Below are 24,840 nucleotides of genomic sequence, written 5' to 3'. Positions count from 1 at the left end.
TTTAATTCCCTCTGTGTAGCCGGTTTTACTGCTGACATTTAAAAGAAACGTGCTGGGACTCATGGAGAGACCTGGCATTGGGAATGGCACTGCTGTGAGCCCACACATGCCTGGTCCCGCTGTGGTGGGCAGGGAGGATGCTTGGAAGGTGCTTTCTTGGGGCAAGCCCTGTATCCCACAGAGCCTGTGCATGGGGTTGGCTAAGGATGCTCCGGTCCCTGTAGAGCCCACGGCTGCTCTGCTCTTGCCAGTGTTATTTATGGCACAGGCTGCTGCTTTGCTGGGCCATTTCCAAGAGCGGAGAAGGATATTCTCGACTCTGAGGGGCTCACAGTGCAAGGGCAGGGGATAGCAGAGAGCATCGGTGAGAACAGGAACACCAGCAGCATGGTCTGTCCAAGTCACCTTGACTTGCCTCGGGGGAAAGTGAAGGGCTTTAAAGAGGCACAGGCCGATGACCTTGTAAATGGATGCATGACCCAACTTCTCCCCTGTGGCGTCGGCTGCTTTGTGTCCCTGATACCACTCTTCATGCCTATGGGGAATCACTGGGGCTGGGGGGATCTCATTTGCACAGCTGCATCTTAACTGTGCAAGCTCCTCTAGTCACTGGTGTGAGAAATGCTGTCAGCTTCCTCCTGTCTATCTAATATAGCTTTTCCTGAGGCAGGAGACCTGTGAGGCCACATTGCGGCTGCTGGTGGAGCTGCCTTGGAGCATGTTTTAGGGTGGGCTGTGGAGTTGAAGTGGGTGAGCAGATAGCATGAGAGTGGGTGTGGGGCACCAGCCCGCTGGTATGTGGATAGATAGATAGATAGATAGATAGATAGATAGATAGATAGATAGATAGATAGCTTCTGCTTGGGGAGCAAAGAGAGTGAGTGGAAGAGGCCAGAGTAGCAGCATGGGGTGAGCTTAAACACTGAATAGCACTGAATATTACAGTGTAGAAGTGAGGTTTTTCCAAGTAGTAAATGTCCTGAGGGGGATCTGATGGAGGTTGTGGACTAGGGATACGATACAGCAGTTGGATGGTGGATTAAAGCTGGAAATGGCTTGGTGGTGTCTGAAGCTTGCAGCACTCTTATCTGTGGAAGCCTGTTGTGCCAAGTGGTGTCCTGGCAGGTGACATCCAATCTAGCACTACCTGTTGCTCTGCCTGCAAGCTTCAGAATATTAATTACAGATGTGAGGACTGCAAGCTTTGGAGAAGCTGGACAGCATTCTGGAACTGCTGAGCAGGTCGCTGCTCCTTGCACTGAAATACCCTCAAGCACCTCTGCTGCTGTGCACCTCTTGCCCTTTGGTCTTTGCTGCCTCAGCCCCACGTTTATCAGGTCACTCTAAGATGTGGCCTCTTGGCGGATGCAGCTCCTCTCTTGGCCCCCCTGTTGCAGCTTGCTTGGAGAGGAGTCAGAAGCTGCTGGAGGAGAGACTTCAGCAGAAGAACAACATGACTGGTCTTGGCTGTGCAAAGAGTGTTAAACGGTGGGAATGGTGGTGAAGGGTGCGGGAAGACCTGGAGGAAGGTCAGCACCATGGACCCTGCTCCCATTGACACCCAGCACGTGGTACCCATAGCCATATCTTCCTGCTGGGTGCAGCCCCACCCCTCATCAGTGTCTTGTTTCTCTGGGTGCTCTCTCATTATTACCATGTTCATTAATGCTGATATGCTCAATTGCATCAGCTCGTTTCCAGGGACCAAGTGCAATCCTGCGCCTTCATTTGCATCCCTGCTGCCTAGCTGTTGCCCAGGCAATGCCAGGTGCTTTGACATCATTACCCAGCCGACTGGCATCCTCTCTACCCCATTAACCTTGCTGTAATTGACTTCAAATTGAAGGAATGGGGCGGGGGGAGGAAACTGGGTTGAAACAGCAACTGTTTGAATTGCTGTGGATCAAGGCTCTTTGTTTTTTGAAGAGAAAACTGTGACAGTCAGTTAATGGCTACCATTAGATTTGGGAAGGGTTTCTTGCCCTCCAGGAAGCTGTGCAGTCTGTCTTGGTTTACAGTATTTTCCCACCACCATCTTCCATGGGAATGTGATGTCAAAATTCATCAGTGGTTGTCTGCAGGGAAACTCCAGAGAGTTTGTGGAGGAGAAGAATGGCTTCAGAGATGCTGAAAGCAGTGGATCTGTGCAGCCTGGGGAAGGGAAGGTGAAGCAGGGTGTTGTGGGGGGATCTTATGGCTGTTTTGAGCCTCTCAATGGGTGAAGAGGGACAGGAGATGGAACTGATTTTTGGAAGCACCGGGGGACAGAGCAGCAAACAACAGCTTGATTCGGAGCATTTGATTGCCTGTCATGCACTGAGAAGTATCTTGTCACCATGAGTGTGGTCAAACACTGCAACAGGAATAAGAGATGGGAAAGGTCCAGCCTGTGAGATGCTCAGCCCTGACCTGCAGCAGCCCCTGTGTGACCTGAGCTGGCTAGTCCTGCTCCACCTGTATGGCATTAGGTTGAGATCTGGGCCAATGTTATTCTACATCTCTGATTCTAAATCCATTCTGTTAACTAGCAATATTTTCTTCCTTCTTAGTTAAACTCTTTTTTTTTTTTTTTAAATGTGAGGTTGAAATAGAATGAAACTTCTCTGGAGTTTTTTGTATTTAAAGGTAGAATTGGCTTTTGTCACATTTTGGTTTTGACCCCTTTTGAGCCAAAGTCACCCAAACAGATGCTTCACTACAGAATCTCTATCACTGAATTGGCATCTTCCAACAAGCTTCACTGCACAGTTTTCTGTCAACTTGAGTCAATTTTATTTATTCTCCTTCTGCTTGCACAGCACTGTGGTCGCCAAGTCTTCCTGCATTTGCTCGTGACTTGTGCTGGATGTAATTTGTTAAGCTTAATTGAGCTGCCCAAGAAGGGCAGTGAGGAAGTGGATGGATGGAGACCTCAGCATTGGCTGCTTGATGGCCAAACCCAGCAGAACTGGTTTTGCTTCCAGCAGAGCCCCTGAATGAGGCAGGCCTGCCCTGCACTTCCCTGTGCAAGAGACAAGCTTCCCATGAGTTTCAAATATTTCAAGCTTTACAGTCCCTTATTAAGGAATTATTATTAATTATTTATTAATATTACTATTTAATTACTTACTACCCGTTACTTATTAAGAGGTAATTCTGCACTGTGTTTCTGAGCTTTCCAAAAGGCAGAGCTGAGAAAGTTGTGGCAGGAGGATCTCAGCTGTCCTGATCTTGCCTGTCTGGCGTGGGCTGATTCTTCCATCACTTCATCTCATACTCTTCAAGATGCAGGAGTCCACACGGGGCCAAGCAAAAGGGAGACATGACACTGTACAAATCTTTAAGTGCTGCTGGGATATGGTGATAGCGAAGCTGTTCATTCCCATCAAACAAGGAGATCTTTATCTTGACTAATGGTTGGACTGGATGATCTTCAAGGTCTTTTCCAACCTAGATGATTCTGTGATTTGAGAGGAGCTCTGAGGCTGTCAGCCTGAATTGCTGTGTTACAGAAAAAGTCTGGTGGAGGCAATTGCTGGTGGTTGTGGGTGCTGACTTTGGATTTTCACTAGGGTCTGACCATCAGCTGGGGGAGGTGTCAGAACTTTGGTTGTCACAGTGCATGGAGGCAGTCCAGGGCTGGAAGAAGTGAAGGATCCCTGGGCTGGCATCTGCAGCTCAAGCTGGAAGCAGTGCAGCTGTGTCCCCAACAGCTTTCCTGGGGAGCTGAGGCCCCTCATATTGCAGTTGCAATCAGTGATCCATGGTGTGAGGGGCACAGCTCTGCCTCTGTTTCCCCTAGAGCTAACAGAGCTTATTATCAATTAGCAGCTTCATTTGTAATTAAGAACTTGCTCTCTTTTTTTTGAAATGGCTTGTAGAGGGGGCTGACACAAGAGGCTCACACAGCCTCCAACATGCTGTCATCAACTGCCAAGTTGCATCCTGAGATTTGGGGGGATGGGTTTGGACATGGAGGTTGTTGGAAAGGAGGGAAACAGCCCTGGCAGAGGGGTGTGATGCAGGCTGTCCTGGAGATGAGTCAGGGGGCTCGGATGTCTAATGTTCTTCTGTCATTGCATCTAGGAGAGCCGGCTGATAAACCTGGGGCAAATCTTGTTTTACCCAGTGGCACCACTGTGCTGGGAAGGTTTGGTCTTAGCTTGGGTGTGCGCTGGTAAGAGGGGTGTGCAGAGCGGTCTGGGTGCTTCACTGTCCTCCCATGCTTGTAATCCTGCTATGACAGCTGGAGGTTGCCAGGCACTGCAAGAGGCTCCAGGGCCATTGCTTCTCTCTATGTGTGGGGACCTCCAGCATCACCGGTTGCATGTGTCTCAGAGCTGCAGTCCAGCTTGGGATCTTCCTTTCTGGGATTGATATATGTCTTCTTGCAGCTCTTGGTGTGTTTCCCTTCCCTGTCCTATGGCTTATTGCTTTCCCGGCCACACCAGCTCAGTGTGAGGTGTGGGGACTCTAGCATGCTGAGCCCCTTTTGCACAGGGAGCAAAGGTCCCTGCAGTGAAGAATTTGGGGCTGTCCTGATAAAAGTGGCAGCGAGTGAAGAGAGTTATAGCCCACAGAGGTGCAACCAGCCCAGGGCCACACAACAGGAATGAACTTGGCCTTCCTTATCACACCCTGTGGTTATCTACTGGCCATGTTCCTCTCAAAGTAGCCTTCCTGGTACTATCCTGCAAAGAAGAGCTTGATGTAATGATGATGATTCCTCTTTTTCCTGCTCCATCCTTCTCTGGCGTGACTGCTCCATGTGAGTGGTGCAGAAGACTCCTGGCTTGTGTGTTCCTCCCAACCCCTGCATGGTCTGCCCCTCTCATTTTTATGTGTCTGTACTCATCGTAGGACAGAAAAGTTGTGTTTCTTTATCATTTATTCCTGAACAACTGGTGCTTCTTAATTTTCTGAGAACTCCAAAAAAGTGACTATGACACATACAGGGAGAAAAATGCTTCTGTGCTTCAGCTTACAGAGGAGATGGCACAGAAAACGCAAAGGGGTATGTGCAGCTGTGAGAACCATTGGAGGATTATGGCAGGATGCCAGCACTGGGGGATGCCATGCATATCCCAGGTTGGATGGGACACTGGTGTCTGAGGGATAGCTGGTCTTATGTCACTCCAGTCTTGCCTTGCTTTCCCTGTGTCAGTGCTGTAGCTTGGTTTGAATTGTTTTGTTTTGTTTTTTTCCATTTGAAGGCTTCTCAATGCTCAACTGTTTGAGCCAAGTGTTCTCTTATCATTTGAGGCTCTCTCTGTGCAGGGAGAGATTTGCATCTGAGTTGCTTGGCATTTGTTTGCTGTCCAGTGGGTCTCATGTCTGGAAAGGTCTGCAGTTGAGGCAGAAGCTGAGTTAATTTGTACTGGAAGGAGGGCGTGCTTTGTTTTGCATGTTGCTTTCTTCCTGCAGAAATCCCATTTGAGCTATTTGTTCTTTTCTATTATTGAAGCCATGTTAGGGGGCATGGCAGCCTCCCTGGAAGGCTGGGAAAAGAGAGAGCTAGCCTGAAAGGTGCAAATTAAACCTGTGCTCTGCTATGAACAGCTCCTGCACTGTTAACATGGACCCTTCTCCAGAGTTTTGATGCTCTTTGCCTGCAACTGAGGAAGAAATGGTCGCATAGACAGTCCTGTAGAAAGCAAAGCAGCCTCCAGAGTTAAGTTTGCAGCTAGATAGGATGAAACACTTCTAAAATTCGGGGAGCAAGTGCCAGAGGGTCTTTAGCTCTCATTTGAATCAGCTCATTAAATGATCAGACAGGGCACAGATTTTTGGTACATCTTGCCTGGGAAGGACACTTGGGAAGAGTGGCTGGGTCTGAAGGTCCCTGGTGAACGAGGCAGGAGTGTGGGGAGGTGGTTTGGTGTGCAACTTGAATACAGAAAAACTTGGTTCTTCTTTAGCTGGGTGCCAGACTTGGCACCTATGGATCATCTGTGTCTTCCCACAGTTGCTTCCTTCTGGGGCTGCCAGCCCAGTGCCAGCTCCCAGTGGTATTACTGCTCCTTTTACGTGCTCTGCAGCAACCTTGTTATGACTTTGACAGGTAAAAGGTGATCAGTGTGAACTGGTAGCAGCATTGGAGCTTTCCTTCACCTGCTCTTGTGCCCTATCCAGCCCAAGAGGGAGCTGGTAAAGGCACCCATTGCTGGTGCCAGGGCTGTGCCACTTGTGAAGGGGTTGATGCTTGTGGAGAGCTGGCTGTGGGCTGCACAGGGTTAAGCAGGCATTGACAGTAAACAGGAAGAGAGGACAAAAGCAAGTCTGCTGTAATTATGTAGCATTTATTATTAATATGCTGGAATTGCTGGAAGCAGCCTCTGTAATGTGAATACTGATACAGAGGTTCAGAAGACAATTTAGTTCTCATCTGTCTGTTTATTAGCTCCCTCAGCTCTGGTAGGCAATGAACTAAAGCCTCATTTGCTACTGCCTTGTTGCACCACCCCCCCCTCCCCTTCTCCCCCCAAACTCCTTACTGTTTCCATAAAGAAACCTGCTCTTTGTGCGTCCTCCCACCGGGTGCCACAGTGATGTGCGGTGTGATCCTGGATAGCAAAGCAGACTTCAATTCTTGACCTGAGCCTGCCTGTTTGCAAGGGAGGGCCCAAAGCACAACACTAGGCTGTGCAAAGCTGTTGCCTTTCTGAGAACAGCACGGCCGTGGCTGATGCTGGCTTGGGTTGTCCCAGCTCCTGGGGCACAGGGGTGCTTGTCCTCAGGGCAGCAGCTTTAGCAAGATCACACTGCGTGGGCTAGTGCAGCTTGGGGTCCCCAGTTCATAATGGAGTTGTGATGAGGGGAGAGAGCGCAGGGGAGCTGTGTTGCTTTATGAAGCTGGCTAAGAAATAATTAAAGGCTGCTGAGGTGGAGAGAGCAAGAAGTTAAACCAGCTGTTGAGAGGTGCAACAGGTTTCCTTTTTCTTCTGTGGCTTGATAGGATCTATCATTATAGCTTCTGTCCAAGTTTCTGAGCTTCAGCTTGGGCTTTCTCTGCACATAGGACATCCATTCTCTTATGTATTATACAGTAGTTTAAAGAGGATTAAGACAATAGCTGATCTAAATGATGAATGATGTAGATTGCTCAGCCTCTGAGCCACCGGGGTTTTTCTTGCACACAGATTAGTCAGCTCAGTAGCTAAATATTGGTGCAAACAGTATAAATCCATGCAGATAAGCCTCTCTAGCTTCAGTAGGATAGAAGGATTTCAAAATGGGCTTCGACACTGCTCTGTGTCTTGTCACAGCATCTGCAGCCACGTCTCTGACACGATAGATGGGGAAGGAGACCCAATGGCTGCTGATGCACAGCCTGGGTGGCCGAGGAAATAAAGGATCCAGCGCTTCTCGGTCGATGCTGTTATTGGATACGGATCGTGGCAGGAGAGGGAGAGGATCAATGCCGCTCACCTCCCTTGCCACCAGAGCTGGCTGTTTGCTTGTTTAGCCTGGGGGGGGCATGATCCAGGCTTGGAGGCAGCAGCCTGCAGTGGGATAATGTGGGCTTACGTGAATGGTCTGGTGTGGCTGGTACCTGCCATCCGTCCCAGCATCAGCGCCAGGACGGTGCTGGCAGCCCCGGGGGAGTGTGACCTGTAGGAGAGAGCTTGTACTGGCATGGGACTGACAGCGGGCTTTTCTTAAGCTCTGAAGCAGAAGGGTTTAAATCTTTTATTTATATGTCTGGTCGAGTCTGTCAGAGTTGTGTCAAATATTTTTGACAAGCAAAAATGCCATTTGCTTCAGCTTAATGAAAAATGATTTTTTTTTTTTTTTTTTTTCCCCAGGAACTAAAAGAATTGTAGTTTCAATTGCAAACCCAAAAAGCTCCTCAGGAAAAAACCCCTACAAAACAAAACCAAAAAACCTTCTGATAGTTGTGAGTGTTGGCTGTTAGAAGAGACTCTTGGTTGGTGTTTTGGGTCTGTGTAAAATGAGGGTCTGGAGAGCATTCAATCATATGGTATCTCCTTTTATGAAGCTTTCTGGGCATATTATTCTAATGATGTTTAATGGCACTGATTTCTTCATCTTAACTGAGTGTGTCTTTTCCCAGTCCCACATCATTTTAATTTGTTCCTCTTATGAGAAGTATGAGAGCTGGGACTGGCTTGACTCAGTGTGGACTAAGAGCTGTCCTGCTGATTGTCTCGTCCCTCCCAGTGGGGATGTAATCCTCCCAGCATCTGACTGTCTAAGGTTGAGGGTTGTGTTGAGTCAAAGCTTGCATCAGGACCAGGATTTGTCAGAGGACCTGTTCACCTTGAATTTTTCCTGCTCCTCTTGAAATAACTTGTTTTCTGCCATTTAGCAAGGGGGTGTGCGAGCATCATGGTTTGGCCAAACACAGTGTGTCTAGCCTGAGGTCCTGTGGCTAAATCCTGTCTCCCCCTTCCCTTTCCCTCTTCCCAGGCTGAAAAGTCTTGGTGTGCTTGGTATGCTGTGATGCAGAAGCTGTTTTGTTCTTCTTCCTCTGTACCTCTTGTGTTCTCACTACGCCCCTTCTGAGGTGTGATGACCAGAGCTGTGTGTGCTGTCCAAGTGACAGTTGCACAGTAGACGTGTCTGGTTTGGGGCAGACAGGTGATGGACCCTGTGGCGTAGCTCATCTACGCTGCAGGACACAGGTACAAGGTCTGCTTAGAAATGCATGGTGGATTGATGTCTGCGTTTTATCTGGTCTCCTCACTAGGTGAGATCTGTATTAAAATTCTGTCTGGGTGGTGGTCGGATGTGGAGAAGGTCTGGGTGTCACAGTTCATACAGCGCATTGAACCTCCCAGCTGGCTGGGTAATGTGGGGCTGTGACACAGGATGCTGCGGGCATGGTAAAAAGGTCTTTTACCCACTCTGCCCGAGATTCAGGCAAGGCTGGCTTTGCCTGAGTCGTCCTCTTTGGAAACAGATCTCCCTTCTCTGCAAACTAATCCAGTGTTCAGCAAGGGAGATCCTTGCCTGCGTACCAGTTGGAAAAAGGGTAGGGCAGTGGGACAAGCTGATGAACACTCACCACTCATGCTGCGCTGAAAGGTTTGTCTTGGGCGTCCTGACTGAGGATCAGGCTGTGTCGCAGCCCGGTGCCCTGCCTTGCATTGCCTCCCCTGGGAGCTGTCAGGAGGCTGCCTGAGCCGTGCGGTAACACGGGTCTCGGGGATGCAAGCAAGGTCAGATGTCTGCTTAGAAATGAGATTGGCGATGATGCCACCGGTGCTGACAAATGGCCTGTCGTTAATCTCTGACTCACAGCAGCAGAGAGGGCAATGGTGGAAGAAACCCATGAGGTCACTCACAGCCTCTCTCCCCAGGGAGCTGCACACAGTTTCCACGCTGAACCCTTCTGGATGGGGTGGGCACCCATCTCCGGGGATGGTGGGTCTCTTCCTGTACTCCTGCCCTGAGTGTGTTTTGTGTGCAGGTGAAGGTGCATAGCATAACTCCAGTCTAGCTCTAGGCAAGCTCCTAAGCATTTGGGAACCCCATGGTGCAGACAGCATGAGCCCTACAGCCCCTGTTGGGGACAGGATTTGTGTGTGTGGCATAGCTCCAGCTCAGCAACGTGGTACAAGCAGGACAAAGGTTGAAACAAAGCTTGAGTTATCAGCGTGTTGTAATACCCTTGTGATACGCGAGGTGCTGTGCTGCTGGGAGATGCTGCAGGGAGCTGGGGGAGACCAGATCTGGGATGCTGAAATCCTGGCTGTGCTCACCCAGGGCTGGGTGCTCATTCCCTTCGCAGAGCAGCTTTCACCTCTTGCTTTTTGAGTCTCTTTCTATGCTTTCTATAGAAAGAAGCTCTTTCCTCAGTTTGCAAAAAACTCCTTGGAGGTTATAGCCAAAACAGCCAGGACCTCCTGTGGTACTGGACACTGGTGGAGACACTGCACTCACTGCTCAGCCACACTGAGCTGCATTTTGGGGCTGCTGTTGATGCTATGAGTACAAGCTTTGCATACGTGCGGGGAAGGGGTGACTTTCTCCTCTGAATTTTAGGGGGTTCTCTTAATTTCTTTCAGGAGGAAAGACACAGTTATTCTACCTCTGACTCCCTCGAGATTCTTCAGCCTCTCAGCTAGCACTGGGGACATGAGGGATGAGGTTTCTTTGCCTGGAAGGATGGAGGAGAAGGGTGCACTGATGGGGCTGAGGAGGTGCTGGTTTTGTGAGTGCAAGGGCTGCCACCAGACCAGGCTGCTGCAGCTGTGGCACAGCCTGAGCTGTGCTTCCAAGATCCTCCTCCTCCGCCTTTGCTGAGCTAGTGTTTCATTTTTCACTTTTCTTCCATCCCCTCTTAACTGGAAGAAGTCCTAAATAAAGTTGCTGTCACTTTTATTTATGGTCACAGGGGAAGAGACGGACAAAAAGCCTGTGTGCTCCTGACAGCTACAAAGCAGCCGGCTGTTTTTCTTTGCTTGCATTGGCGAAGCAATCAATCTGGGCGCAGGCAAGCACCCTTCTCGGGCGCACAGGGCTCCCGTGTCCCCCTGCCTGGATGGAGGGGGCTTCACATCCTGGCTCCTGGCCATGGGACTGTTGCAAGGCCAGGCTTGTCCAGGAACACCTGTCCTAAAATCCTGGACCCCCGAAAATACAGATGCGGGAACTTGCCTGCCTTAAAAATCCATCACAGGCTTCTTGTCTCCATCTTGATTGGTTCCAGTGAGGTCAACTTTTTTTAATAACTTCTGGACTTCGGCAGGGAAAACTATTTCCTTCAGGAAATAATATAATTAAGGTTGCCTGACACTTCTGATTATAAGCCCCTGTCTTCAGTTGCTTGAAACAATGCCAGCCTTTAACCATTTGGACTGAAACTTCACATGTCTCTGCCTCCGGCTGAATTTTTTTGGAAAATTTTAGCAAAGAGGGTTTTAAGCTGCTCTCAGAATGCAGTTTGGGGGAGAAAACAGCATTAGCTTTATCCACAGCTTAAAAAAAAAAATCCAAAGAAAATTTCTTGCAGTTGTTGCACCAAAGAAATTCTAGTATCTTTGTGCTGTGAGTCTGGGTCTGATAGTTATGGGGAAGGTTTTCAGCCAGGTGTCAGGGATCTGTTTGTTGCTGACAACACGAAAATCCACCTTCCCTGCGCCAAGTTGTGAGACTCTGAAAAATGCTGCTGTGTGGGTGGGTGTATTATATATAGTGTGTGTGGGGAGGTAGCGGCCACTCAGCTCCCACATCAGGAACTGAGCTGCTTTGAGCACATGTGAGTGCAAAACCTACACCGCAGCTCTTGCACGGAATGCTTTGCTGCTGGGAAACTGTGGGCCCCTTCTGCTGGTACAAGTGAAACTCATTGGTCCCTGATTATTGATGTAGTCCTGGCTTGTGATGGGAAGAAAGATTTTGGCAAATGCGGTGTGTTTGGCTGCTTTTTTTTTTTTTCCCCCAAGAAGTGGTTCAGTTATCCCTTAGCCGTTGTTGTAACATGCAGAAGCATCATGTGGGACATGCAGCATGCGGTGGGTGCTGGGCTTTCTACAGGGTTTTGCAGGGACCTGTTGAAACAGTTAGTGCTTTTGCATTGCAGGGATTGTAGGTTCTTCCTGACTCAGCTTGTTGTTACAGAAATGGCCAAGAGTATTTCTGGGGGCACCCCAGCCAGTCCCTATAAAGCAGGTGTCACACTGAAGTGTCCTGACCCTGGCATTTCTGGGACCTCAAGTCTTGGTGATGTGAGGTGACCTCATGACTGGTACAAGCCCTTCTGCGGGGACCTGCCCCAGGGCTTGTCCCTGCTCTGTGATATTTGCTCTTTAGTGAGCCTACCTGCACTGTGATGAGGGCAGTCTCCTGGTTTTGGGGCAGTCTAGCTCACAGATTTTCCTGCTGGCTCAGCAGTAGCTCATGCCTGAGACAGGTCCTTCAGCTGGTGACCTGCTTTGGTTATGCTGATCTCCTCCAAAACCCAATTTGATCTCACTTTGGGGTGCTTAAAAAGCTATGACTTCCATGGGGAAAGTTTGGGCTGCTGGACCTGTGGCAGGGCTAGCTCGTCCCATCAGGACAGGGCACAGTGGTGGCAGGGAGTGTCAGTCCTTTCCATAGGAGCAGGCTCCAGGGACATCTCTCAGCAAAGTCACTGGGATTTTGCACTTCATACCCAGCATAACACACTGTCCCTGTGAGAGCTACATCCTTGCAGCTTGAGCAGAGGAAGCTGCAAAAATCTCCCCGAGGGTGCTCGGTGCTAAACCCATCTCTCTTGTCATATCTCTGCCAAACTGTAACGACAACCCAGGCAAGTCCCTGGCACATAGTGATGAACGAAGCTCGTCGTCACTTGCTGTAGCCTGGTCTCCTCTGTTCCACTTCATCTGTGGGTAAAAATAAGTAATAAATAAAACCAAGAAGTTGCATTGGCATTGCAGAGCAAGGAGACACTTGCCGAGGACGAGCCTTCTCCCCTCCTTGCCAGTCACTTGTCAGCTCAGGGGTGCCTGGCAGAGCAGTTTTTGAGTGATGGGGTGTTGCGGGTGTTGAGCTGCGGGTGTTGAGCTTGGGGCAGCTGGAGTTAAATTTCTCGGTGGCTGACACCTGACAAGCATGATGAATTGCGGCACACCATGGCTGCTGGCATGACAAACGGTCTGCTTTCCTCCTTTTAAGCTCTGGGAAAACTTTAATTATTTCTCAGTGCTTTGCAAACGAGGGTTTTTTCATCAGGCACTCAGTGGAGTTTGGGGTGTGTATGTTTGTTTATTTAGGTTTTTCAGGCAAATGGGGGCGGGGATGGGGGTTGCAGTTTGGGTTTCTGTAGCATCCTCCCACAGACTTGCCCAGAGTTTGGATGGGGTCCTTGGGAGGACCCTGATGAAGCTCATCAGATTGGGTTTGGGTGCTAATTAAAACCCATGGTGTTCCAGGCTTGGAGTCACTGTCACCCTTGGGAAAGCATCTCCGCAGGAGCGACTCCTAGGCTTTCCTCTTGCCAGTGGAGCTTGGCTCGTATTTTTCATTTTTAATAATGTAGAAGCATAAGACTTTTTTGTCTCCTCAAAGCATTTAAAAAGAAGGGTGGGGGGGAACAATATAAGCTCAGCCACAAGAGCTAGATAATGAGCATGGATCTCGAGTGATAATTTGTTTGTCTAACACAAAAAGCATATTTGCTGCTGTAACTGAAGGCGCTGCTGGTTACAGTAATGCCTCAGACTCCATCTCGAGGCAGCATGTCAGACGTAGCACAGAAAGTCTCTTTCCCATTTCCAGTCCTCAGTGTCCATGCTGCAAAGCCGTACGTGCGTGCCTTCCTCTTCACACTCACGGGTTCAGTCAGATTGGCCTCTCCCCGCACAGTTTAACAAGTGTGTGAGGCTTTGCAGGATTAGGGTTTAGGCAGCACAAGACCTCATGGGCAAATGCCTTGGTGCTGGGCTGACATTTTAGTGCTGCTATGCTGTTTTGGCTGGGGAACATAGCTGTCTGTCTTTAAAGAAGATCAGAGATGCCCCAAGCTGCAGTATGTTTTTCTCCCCTTTCATGTCTCTAAATCAAAAAAATTAAGCAAATGAGTGCTTTGGGGCTGGACTGTGATGCTTATGTGGGAGGGCTCTTCATCTAAACTTGCTTCATGTTTGCACCAGTTACCCCCTGCTGTCAGGGCTGGAAAACAGATGCCCCCCTCCCTCGGTTGTTTTCTGAACCCAAATGGATGACAGAGCTCCACCTGGTAACCTGACAGGTTGTCTCTTCTGTTTTGTTGAAGAAAATCCCAGATCTGAGTGCAAGTGTTGGTCAAGCGGCCAGAAGAATCCCCTGGACGTTGATGAGAAATTGGGAACGCCCCAAGGACATTGTACTGGTGGAGAGGTAAGAGGTGGGTTAAAACACTTGCTCACCTGGTTTATCCTCAGTCAGTGCACTCTGGGCCACCTGGGTGTGGTGGGACTGTAGGCATTGTGTCTTTTGGCTGGGATGGCATTTATTAAAGTGTGGCAAAAGACTGACCCTGGCTCTGATGTGTGAGCAGCCCCATGGCTGCTGTACAAACTGTGCAGATGCTGACAGTGCATATTTAGGTCGTAGAGAGCCGGGTTTGGATGAACAGTTTGGAAAATGCATGAGGGGCTTCTCCACAGAGAGCCCTCCTGCTTGAAAGCCCCTAGGGCAGCTGGGGATACTAACTTGGTGTAGCACGGGTCCCATGGTGGCTGAAATACTCTAGAGCAGGTAAGTATCACCCAGCCCTGCTTTGTGGTGTGAGCTGAGGTGCCACCTCTCACAGATAAGCACAACTTCAGGCTCTCGGGCCTGATGGATGTTCTTTCTGTTTTACTGAACTGGGGGGCTGCAGCATCACAGATGTGATGAACTTCCCTGGTCTCTGCTCTGTTGAAAAGGGCTGCATCCCTGTAGGAGAACACCACCATCACCACCAAGGGGTTTCCCCACCTCTGAGACCTGTTATATGTGTGCTTTGTATGGGGCTGTGATAATACTGCTGCTAAAGGAGAGGTTTGGGGTCATCTTCTCCAAGACATGGGGACCCTGGTGGAGCAGGGAAGGGGCTGGTGGATGAGGCTGCCCCACCTGGGGACACAGACCCTGCGGAGCCATGCTGGGGAAGCCAGCGCTTGCTGGTGCTGTGCTTGAGAAATGAAAACGATGAATTAAAATTTAACAAGTCTCTAAATGCCAGGCAAGGACATCTTAAGTGGGAATTGTCACTGTTTGACTAGCACAGCCTCCCACTTAGCTAAAACTGCATGGCTTTAATTATGTTTGTCTTGGAAAAGCAATAGATTACACCAAAAAGGAGAAGCTGTTAGCCAAAATAGCATGAAGTGTCATGAATTTTCCCTGTGCAGCTCTCTTGCCCTCTTCCCCACATTGTGCTTCCCAGGAATGTTTTACAGCCCTTTTCACCCTGGATCAGCAGAGTCCTGTATCCTCTGAGCCATAGGCAGGGACAGCAATGCTCTCTGTGTGCAAGGCTGAACAGAGGCTCTGGAGTTAAAAGCTCAAGGTTAAGGGACTGCAGGGATGGGCAGCACCTGATGGAGCAGCAGTGGGGAGTGGACTGGGATCTGAGCATGCAGAGATGCTCTGCAGCAGCAAAGCCCTGACATTGGCATTGCCCAATGCTGGCATCCATGGAGTGGCATGGGATAAGGACCCCTTCCCTCCCTATCCTTGGCATGGACCAGCCCACCCACGGGACTCCTCGCAGCTCTGCAAATAGAGCAGCTCGAGAAAGGTACGTCGCTAATAATACCAATTACTATTACATGCTGGCTACAAGGTACACTGGCAGTAATGGGATCCAGGGGGATGAAATGAAAGCGATATAATATGGTGAGATAAATTAGTGTTGTAAAATTAGCCATGGGTCTAGTCAGGGATCTGACAAATGTGTCGCAGCTTCAGTACAAGCTCTGAGCGCTGCTGAACTGGATTTAGTGGCCCAGAGCAAAGCAGATGGGAGCAAGGGAAAAGAGTTTATGAGGGGTCTCTGTAAACACATGCTAATGGTTAACGCTACTTGTTTCTTCCTCGGCTTTGCTGAATGATATGTCCCCTGGTGCCTGCTCTTACGCAGCAGCGGAGGAATAAAAGCCCAGCCCCGCTGATGTGCCATTGGAGTAGCTCTAGCGTGGCAGAGAGATGGGAGGAGAGTTGGAGAAGCAGCAGCAAGCTGGTACTCCTGCCCTGGTGCCTCAGCTGCTGGTTGCTGCCCTGCATGATGGCTGTGGACCTTCTTGCCTGGGTTTACTCCCAAATGGCACATCAATGGCATTTGGGTGGGATGTTTGGCAGGCGTCTGCATGTGGTTTAGCCTTGTAGGGAGGGTAGAAAGCCAGTCTCTGCTCTCTGTGTTGCAGCCTGACCTGTTTTCCTATGCCCACCTGGGCTCTGAAGGATGGCTGAGGCCAGGTATCCCACAGTGTGGGGGGCTTTGCCTGTTCACCAAGGGTGTACAGCCAGGTCTTTCTAGTCCAGATTCACATGTTATGTTTCCTCCTCTGAGGCAGAGCGTGGAAGCCGGGAGATGCTTTCTGTGCCTCTTGGAGGCTGGGAAATGGATGTGGCCAATTCCAGTGGGATCTGCTTCCTGATGGCTCATTAGGACCGGCTCTGCTGGAGGGACACAAGTTGTCCTGCCTGTGAATGATGGCTGGCTGGCAAGAGCCTCTTACAGATTCATAAATGCAGGCTAATAGCATGTTTAGTGGCTGATGTATTACACAGGATCTAGGGGAGGGGTAGGCATGATTTAGGTCTGGTTTGATAAGGCATGTCATGTGGCTCACTTAATAGTAATAAAAAAGAGAGAGAAAAATTCTGAATATGCTTTGTAGTGCTCTGCGGTGGAGCTGGGAGGGGCAGAGGACTTGCAAGAGGGTCTTGCAAGGCTTCTCCAAGTTGTGCTGTGATGGTGCAAGAGGTATGGTGAGTACATGACAGACGTGTCTGCAGAAGACCAGTTTGTCACAACCCTGGGGATGAGATTGCAGAGGGCAGGCCGCTGCCCAGTGTGTTCTGCAGCAGCACCAGGCTGAGCAACAAATTCCAAGGGATCATCTCATCACTGCCTGCAGCATCCCAAGAGACTTGAGTGAACTTGTGTGCAGAGCCCACATGGATGGAGACCTGAGGAGACAAAGTCAGCCTGGCTAGTGCCAGCAGTCCCTGCATTCTCTGGCTGCAAGCAGAGCACAAGGTGCAGTGGTGACACTTTTAGGGTATCTCAGACCCCAACCACCCCCAGGGCTAAGTTGTCCTGGAAAAAACAGTGGGGTGGTGAACTACAGCAGTGGAGGGAGCCCCTTCCCTTGACTTTGCTGTCAGAGAAGTAGTGATGTGGGACCGTGGCAGGGAACAGGAGGACAATGAGCCCGTGGTTGGAGTGCTAGTAGCAACATAAATAGAAATACAACTTCTCGGGTTCTTGTGCAGCATTGATATATCTTGTTTCTATTGACTTTCTTAAACCTCTAAAATACATTGTAGATTGATCTACAAATCTGCAAAAAGCACCTGGTTTTTTTTAAGTCTAAAGCAATTTTCTGCCTGCTCCTTGTGGTTGGCTCTGAACAGACACATGTTCTCTTGTCCTATTTCAGGCTGGCACGCTGCCACAGTGGTAGGAAGTTTAGTAATACTTGAGCTGGATCGATTCAAGCCCATTATCTGTGCTGCCTGGGACTCAGCGGCGAAGGGGAAAAAAATACTCTCCCCAAACGCATCAAAGCCCTGCGATAAGGATGCATGGTTGAGCTCTATTTATAGATGGACAGATGTCTTGCCAAAGCGCTGCTGCTGTCACTTGGTTATGCAGTTTTTGTGTGTTTAGCAGTGTTTGGGTCTGAAGGAACTTGTTCTACCTTCTGGCTTAGTTATGTCCCCTCCAGGCACAGCCCACAGTAGTATTGCTTTTAGATGGGCTTTGTCCTCCCTCCAGGTAAGGACCTGCTTTTTAGATGGGAAGAATGAAATGGCTGAGAGGTCTTGCAGGTGCTTGTGGAGTCAGTGACCAAGATAAAATCTGACTAGTTATCTCTCGTTCTTGCATTCTCATATACCCACAGGGACCTCAGAGGTCACCAGAGCAGAACTGCCAAAAACACTACATCAAATCAGTGTGGCTGTCTAGCTGAGTGTTCACAACTTAAGCATGGACATCCTCTGTCTCCTGGGGTACCTGGCCCTCAGCTCTGCCACCCTCCCAGCAAAGAGGTTTTTCCTACTGTTTGCCCTAAATCTCCCAAGCAGCAACCTGTCACCACTGCTGTGCTGTGGCTCATGCATTTTCTTCTTTCATCAAATGCTATCAAGGATAGTTGAATCAGTACCCACCATGCAAACTGCATGGTCGGAGTGGTTCCTCAGGCCAAGTTAGCACAGGTCTTATTGTATGTATGCACATATCTCTTCAGTGACTGTATGGTTTTTGAGTGGATGGTTCAAAGAGTGGGCTGAAATGTGTTACCAACTCCAGATTCAACTCCTGGCATGAAGGAGTTCCTGTGCCCATATGGTAGAGTTGCTCTTCATTTCCTCCCATACGTTGCTCTGTCACAATAGTCATGAAACTGGGAATGGGAGAAGGGCAAAGACTTCACTGTGCCTAGCTTTTTGAGTGGTGTTGTTAAAGGTGCTGTGCTGGTTTTCCCTCAGTTATGATCTTAGAAAGCAGTGGTCTGACGTGACATTGCAGCCAGTTTTTCACAACAGACTTGCAAAACCATCCAGTTTGGAAGGGACCTCAGAGGTCTCAAGTCCATCAGAGACTGCACTGAACAGGAGACAGACTGGACATGGCTGCTTTTGAGAGCCCCTGCATATGGAAAGAGCACAGGCTGTTTGGGTCACTGTTCCAGTGGTGGTGGGCTCCTGAGGATAGAAAAGTTTCTCCTTGCATCCAGTAGGAACCTTTTCTTTGAGCTACTGCCCATTGTCGCTCATCACCTTGCTATGTGTTGCTGCAAAGAGCCTGCCTCAGTCTTCTTAACAAGTCCCCTGGCCATCTTGGTGGCCTCTGCTGGATTTACTCCAGTTAATAAATGCGTATCTTGTCTTGGGGCTCCCAAAACTAGGAGCAATGTCTTGGTGTGGTCCAAGTGCTGTGTGAGCTGCTGGCTGTGGTGCTGCTCCCGCAGCCCAGTGTGCTGTTGGCCCTCTTAGCTGCCAGGGCAGGCAGCTAGCTCACGCAGGGCTCGCTGCCTGCCAGGACCCTGCTGGCACAGGGTGGGTGTCCCTGTGCCCAAACCCTGCACCACACCATGGCAGTGGGCTGGAGATTTCACAGTTAAGTGCTTTTTCTCAGGCTTCAGTGGATTGTGGCTACAGGAGGGTTGGATTTTCTCTGGGCATGTTTGGGGACCAAGACCTGACTTTTTTGGTTCACGCATCCTCTTGATCAGGTGCAGGATAGTTGCATGATGGCTTCTGGCTGTGTGCCATTCCCAAGGCTGGGAGAAAGGAGATTTCTCCTCCCCAGGATGTGCATAATGTGGTCATCTGCATGGCTCCTGCAGAGCACTTCGAGCATCCCTTGCTCTCCGCTTGGTTTTAGTCTGTCTTCGGGGTGCTGCTTGGCTTCACTCATATATTCTTCTGATAAGTGGGCAAGACAGGAAGCAAGTACCTTTGTTACAAAACCACATATGGGCTTTCAATGGGCGATGACACTTCCACAAGCTATCTGTCTAGTGAATGCACTTTCCCCTGTTTGTTTATATTCACAGGAGTGTTACTTAGCTGCTCAGGTGGGCCATAGATGTCAAGAAAGATGTCAGTGTCAGGAGAAGGCTTTAATGCAAGGCTTCCTGCTGTTCTGTGTATTGGTTGGTAGATGAGACTCCAATGCACTGAGGACTGTAGGTGTGGGAGAGGGACTGTCTGCTGGGCACGGGAGCTGTGGCTCAGGTGAGAGGCAGCAGTGGTGCTGGAGGTGACTTTTTACAGCTGGCTCAAGATGCCAAGCTGCAGGTGACCAAGATGATTTTTAGTAAATGAGGGTTCTGATGTAGGCAAGCAGTGTTTTCCAGTTAAAAGAAATAACCATCAGCAAGCAAGAGGAACTGTACTCCCTCTGAAACTACTTCAGATGGTGTCATGGGTGCTGTGGGTCTCATGGCTCCTGGAGGACCACAGTGGTGGTTGCCCAAAGCTCTGCACAGTAGAGTTGGGGATCACAGAGCCACAGATGTGAGATGCGTTTGCCTGGGGTGGGAGCTGTCCCACTGAGTCCTGGCTCTGAGCCATGGGGAACTGTTGCCAGCCCAGAGGTGGGCATTTGGCTGTCTAAAGTGGAGACCTGCTACATCAGATGGAGAGGGGAAAAGTGCAGACCTGCCTCCTCATGGTCCCTCTTAATGCCCAAAGGGAGTGGGTGCCGGTGGGGATCTGCTGGAGGAACTGTTCAGCTGTGATGGAGATGGGCAGGATCCCACATCTGGGAAGGAAAAGGAGCAAGGTGTGCATCTGCACACACCTGTATCCCTTCCATGGTCATGATGCTCCCAGGGTCATGTTTGCTCAGCACCAGCAAGGATGTTCATAGGGGAGAGAGACTGCAGCTCTGATGGCACCCCTTAACAATGTTTATTGTAGCATTTTTCCCTTTAGGATGACTCTTTTTAAGCTCTGGATGGCTCTAGAAAGCCTCCACTGAGGCCCCGGGGCAATTTACAGCACACATCAGCCCCTCGACATTCATTACAGCCCCCAATGAGGACAGCTCAGTGCTGCCCTTCAGTAAGATCACATATTATCACCTCTTTTTTCTTCCTCTTGCCCTAAATTGTTGCACTTTACATCGAAAAGGAGGGGCATGCACATGGGGGCCAGCACAATTTATGGATCAGAGATTTATATGCCGCTGCGACACTGTATTTTTTCCCCACAGTGACATTTTATTGCCACAAATTACCAAACAGGCAAGGTTATGCGAGTGACAGCAGGCAGAGCTGTAAAGGACAGGAACAAACAGCAGCAGGAAAAGTATCCAGAGGAGAGGGGGAGGTCGGGCACCAGAAATAAAACAAGGTGGGACGAGGGTCAGAAATCAGCTTGCCTTGCTGCAGGATGCGTGGGTGACGCCTGGGAATTGGTGTGCCATCCCTGGTGCATGGACATGCTATGAGGTCAGGAGGACAGCTGGTGGTCTGAGTCTGGATGCTGCAAATACTTGATTTTTTTTTTCTCTCCCCCCACAAAGTTGTTAGGTGCTTCTGCAGGTTTGTTTTTGCTGGGGGAATCACAGGTTTTAAGTTGCTGAAGGTTTTTTTACCTGTATGCTCTGGGGTGTCAGCAGGGAGAAGCATCCTTAGAAAGTGAGACACTATCTTCCTTCTAAGCACCCTTCATCCCTATCAATGTTCATCCCTATGGTAGGAGTGCCCAAGGAGGTGGTGCTGTCCCTGTGCTTGCCTCTGCCCCAGCAATCAGTAAAGCCATGAAATGACCTGTACCATACAGAGCAGACAGGTACACCTCACCAGAGGTGGGAAGCGGCAGGCTCTCATCTTGGGCTGGCTGAGGTCTTGTCATCCCAACCATGGCACCAGCAGTACTGGAGTTGAGGCTGCTCTGGACAAATCCCAGGAACATTGTGACTCCCACAAGAAAGTTATTTGCAGTCTTGTTTTCTTGGCTTAGTTTTCAGCACTCTGCCGATGTGCTGCAGGGACAGCCGGGTCGTCTCCTGACTTCACTTGGACATCAGGCTTGGATCTGGAGGCTGAAGGCCAGTGGCATCAATTTTTCTGCCCCCTTGGTAGAGGGAGGGAGGTGCTGGTGGGGATGGGCAGCATTCAGAGGGTTAATAAGAGGTGTTCTGCCTTGCAAATGGTTGCTGCGTTTCCTTGCTTTATGCTTTTGTGGGGAGGAAATGTCCCAGGCTTGCCCTTTGGTGGGGCAGTATGGTCACTTATGTCAATCTGTATTAATACATTCAATATACATGATCATGCAGGGGGGACAAGCACCAGCCCTTGGACAGAGGGGTGTATGCTTTGCTGCCGAGTGTCCGCAGCAGCCCTGCTGCGACATGCTTCAGCTTTGGTTGAGTGACTCCGTCTGCGCCCACTCGCCCAAGTTAGATCAGCTTAACTTCAAACAAATGTAAAAACTGAAAGGCTCAAGATCGGCGGAGGTATTAAGGCTGCCTTTGAGCTGGAGATGCTACTCAAGCTGCCAGGGAGCTGTCACTCTATTGTTCTTGCAACAAAACGCTACCAGAGGAGCTGAGAGATGCAGAGACTCTGGTGCCAGAGCCAAAATTGCATTTAACTAGCAAAAATGTGCTACAGCCGTGGGACTCACTACACCAGCCCTAGGGAGAACCAGCACTGCTGTGTGCTGCCCTCCCTTGCAGCAAGATGGAGGGGGTTCAGGTTGCCTTTGCACCACGATGGGCCATTGTCCAAGGCAATTTGATTTGTCTATTCCTGTGCTTGTAAAAGGTAATTTCCCTTGAATCCCAATGTCATAAGCCAGGTATTTAATCTTGCTTGAAGGGAGCATGTCGAACACATGCAGGGCATCACAAACAATAGTAAGCAATCAATAGGCTAAATCCTGAGGTCTCTTACACAGACTTTGCTGGAGTAAAGGTTGACAAAGTGCTGAGTAGTTACTTGAGACTTCAGCCCTGCGCTGAGGGCAGGAGAAGTGATTGACTGATTTATTGATGATGCATTTCACTATGAATCTAGTCTGTCTGTTAGTCACAAATGCTCATTTGAGCATAAATCCTGGGCTGCCATGAGCAGATAGCTTCTCCTACAGGAGAGCTGGGCAAAAAAGATTTCAGATTAATGGCTTATTTGGTGAAAAATAGTTTTGGATCAACGGGAATAGCTTGTGTTTCTGCGTTGTGCTTGGCAAATAGCCTCAGCAGAAGAAAGTGAAAGCCCACTTGTGAAAAAGATCAAGCGCTGGGTTTTGACACGATGTTTAGATCTCCTTTCAAACCAGTTTTAGTTTTTCTTCCACAATCAAAAAGCCAGCCGAGTTTCAGAAGATCCCTCTGAAACCCTTTTTCCTCGCCCTCTGTACCTGGTTTCTGCCGCGAAGCAGCAAAACGTGGCACTTAAACCTGGCGCTGACTTGCTGAAAACCCATACTTAATTTATTTTTAGTTCCCCCAGCGGTGTGAAGACTCACATGTTGGTGGGCATTTGTTTAGTGCTGTTAAGCTGCGGGCTGGGATGTGTAAGGCTGCAGAGGGGCAGCTCCCACACCCCTGGGTTTCCTCATGCACCCCTGGGTTTGCTCCCACACCAGGGGACTGGGCTTATCCTGCCTCAATGGACCCTTGGAAGGCTTGGGGGTGGACAGCAGCCAACGTGCCTCATCCCCCATGCACGGTTAGGCAAAGCATTAGCTATTCCTGCAGCAAAAGAGTGAGCAAGCCCTTTGGAGGTGTCCTGTGGAGTAACCTTCACCCCAAAGCCTCAGCAGCTGGGACATGGCTTGCTTGCCCCCCTGTTCTTGAATCATCATCCATCTTTTGATCCCTTAAACTGAGTGTTTTCTTATTAATTCAGGAATAAAACCATGGTACTCTGTCACCTCCATGACTCTTTCTTTTCCCTGTAGTTTTGATTCTTCTTTATTTTGAGCCTGGCTGCTGCTGGCTACCTCTGCTGCGGCTCCCAGAGCCTATGCTTCCTGTTGCAGTGCGTGGATATGCCCGTGATAGGTGCCATAGGAAACCGCTCAGACAGATTTGTGCATGTGTATATGCCTTTCTAAGTATTTCCCATTAATTAATGGACACTGGAGTCTGTCGTCTGTAACGAGCACTCACTGGCGGGTGATAAATTGCTTGTATGACAAGATGTCAGTGAAAGCTGGGTGAGCTGTGGCTGTTGGCGCTGGGTTGGGGTGAAAGTCAGTCAGTATCTGGATGGGAAGAGGGATGGTGAAAAGCTCAGTGGCTGATCACAAGATCCCAGAGGTATCCTGCCTGCCCTTGCTGTGGGCTCCAGCAAAAGGCAGCAGTGCTGCACCAGACCCCACCATTAGCTGGCAAATTAGCCCCATTGATGCTTTTTGATGTGGAGGGAGGAGGAAGGGACTTGCACTGTGGTAGCTACCTCTGCTCCCAGGGATGCTGGCTGGAGTCGGATGGATACACTTAGGACAACCCCTCCTGACCCACACTGGCTTTTGCTGTCTCCCACACCCCAGAGAAGGCACTGTGTGCCAGAGCCTGGGATCTATGCTGCAGCAGTGCTGTGGCTTTCACCAGATCCCGCTTGGCAGCTGGAGTGCCCTGAAATGGTACCAGCACCTGCTGGCACTGCCATGTGAACTGTGGCATGAGTCTTGGCTGGGCATCTCCATGTGAGGCGAGTGCTTTTGGTGGCCTTGCTGGGCAGCATTCCTGGAAGCAACTGTGTCTACAGCACCAGCAACTGGGACCCAAACCACCAGTACATGGTGACTGAGGCACTTGTGTTGCAGAGCGATATAAGGCTGGTCTTTATGGATGTGGTGTAGCACAGAGCTGAGTGTGATGGATCAGAGTTTCTGTTGTTCACAGCCTGGTCAGTCATAGACCTGTACTGAGCCCAGAGTCTGAGCCCCATGTAGGATACTCATCTCTTCCCTGGGCAAGGAGCACTGGCACCAAAATCTACAGCCTCCAGGGGAGCAGACACAGACTGAGACTGATTCTTCCTGCATCCCAAGTGGGACTAATCCTTGCTGCAGCTTCATGCAAGTTGCGCACTGTAGATCCATCTCTATTTTGGCTGGCACTCTGAAGCTGAGGTTCAGTCACCCGTTGTGCCCATTAGGACTCCAACAGTCAGAGCAGGAATCCTGCTTGAAAGGGCAGCGTGGGCGCTGGGCACCCTGCAGGGTCCAATCTGCACTGGGACCTGTCCCTTTTGCCACAATGCAGGGGGAGCAGTCTGCATTTACTGGGGAACTGAATTATCTGCTTCCCTAAGTGGGGAAAATAATAAAAAAAAGTGCCTTCCACTAGGTCATGAGCCATTACCTCGAGGGGCCCTTCATCAGCTGATGAATTCTACTTAATAAAATAAATACTGAGAGAAAATGTAATTGGATTTCATTTATTACCCAGTTCCGCCTAGCAGCCCCAGATTATACAAAAGCAATTAGAGAAAGCTCTCCATTAATAGCTATCTTCAAGCCGCCCAATGGGCTCATTCCATCAAACCTTCTGGCTCGTGTAATTTCCTTTCTTGGAGCTTGCTCCTGGCTGGGGGAGGATGTGGGGTGCGCAGCGCCATTGCCAGCGGCCTGTAAACAAAAGCAGCCCTGTCTCTTAACGCTTGCACAGGCATCTTCCCAAATGCATGGCTCTGCCAAGGGGTCTCCTGGTTTGGGGCAAGAAGCCAGAGCACCTGGGCAGTTTGG

At 49.8% G+C, this 24,840-nt stretch overlaps 1 protein-coding gene across 7 annotated transcripts in view; it reads left to right on the top strand.

Annotated features, from left to right (window-relative positions):
- CNTFR (ciliary neurotrophic factor receptor) overlaps positions 1–24,840 on the top strand; it is a 197,828-nt gene that overhangs the window by 28,688 nt on the left and 144,300 nt on the right. For 2 of the 7 annotated variants that reach the window (XM_026865928.1, XM_026865933.1), the window contains exon 2: positions 13,706–13,809. In XM_026865928.1, coding sequence (XP_026721729.1) covers positions 13,706–13,809 — 104 coding nt within the window. Of the gene's footprint in view, positions 1–4,071; positions 4,157–12,618; positions 12,683–13,206; positions 13,235–13,439; positions 13,460–13,705; positions 13,817–24,840 lie in introns of those variants that run through there. The other 5 variants (XM_026865934.1, XM_026865935.1, XM_026865930.1 and 2 more) reach the window with 5 other exon arrangements.

Source organism: Athene cunicularia (assembly GCF_003259725.1).
Source record: "Athene cunicularia isolate RWA chromosome Z unlocalized genomic scaffold, athCun1 chrZ_part1, whole genome shotgun sequence".
Taxonomy (NCBI): Eukaryota; Metazoa; Chordata; class Aves; order Strigiformes; family Strigidae; genus Athene; species Athene cunicularia.
Note: the sequence above shows the minus strand (reverse complement) of the source record. Positions and strands in the feature narration are given on the sequence as shown.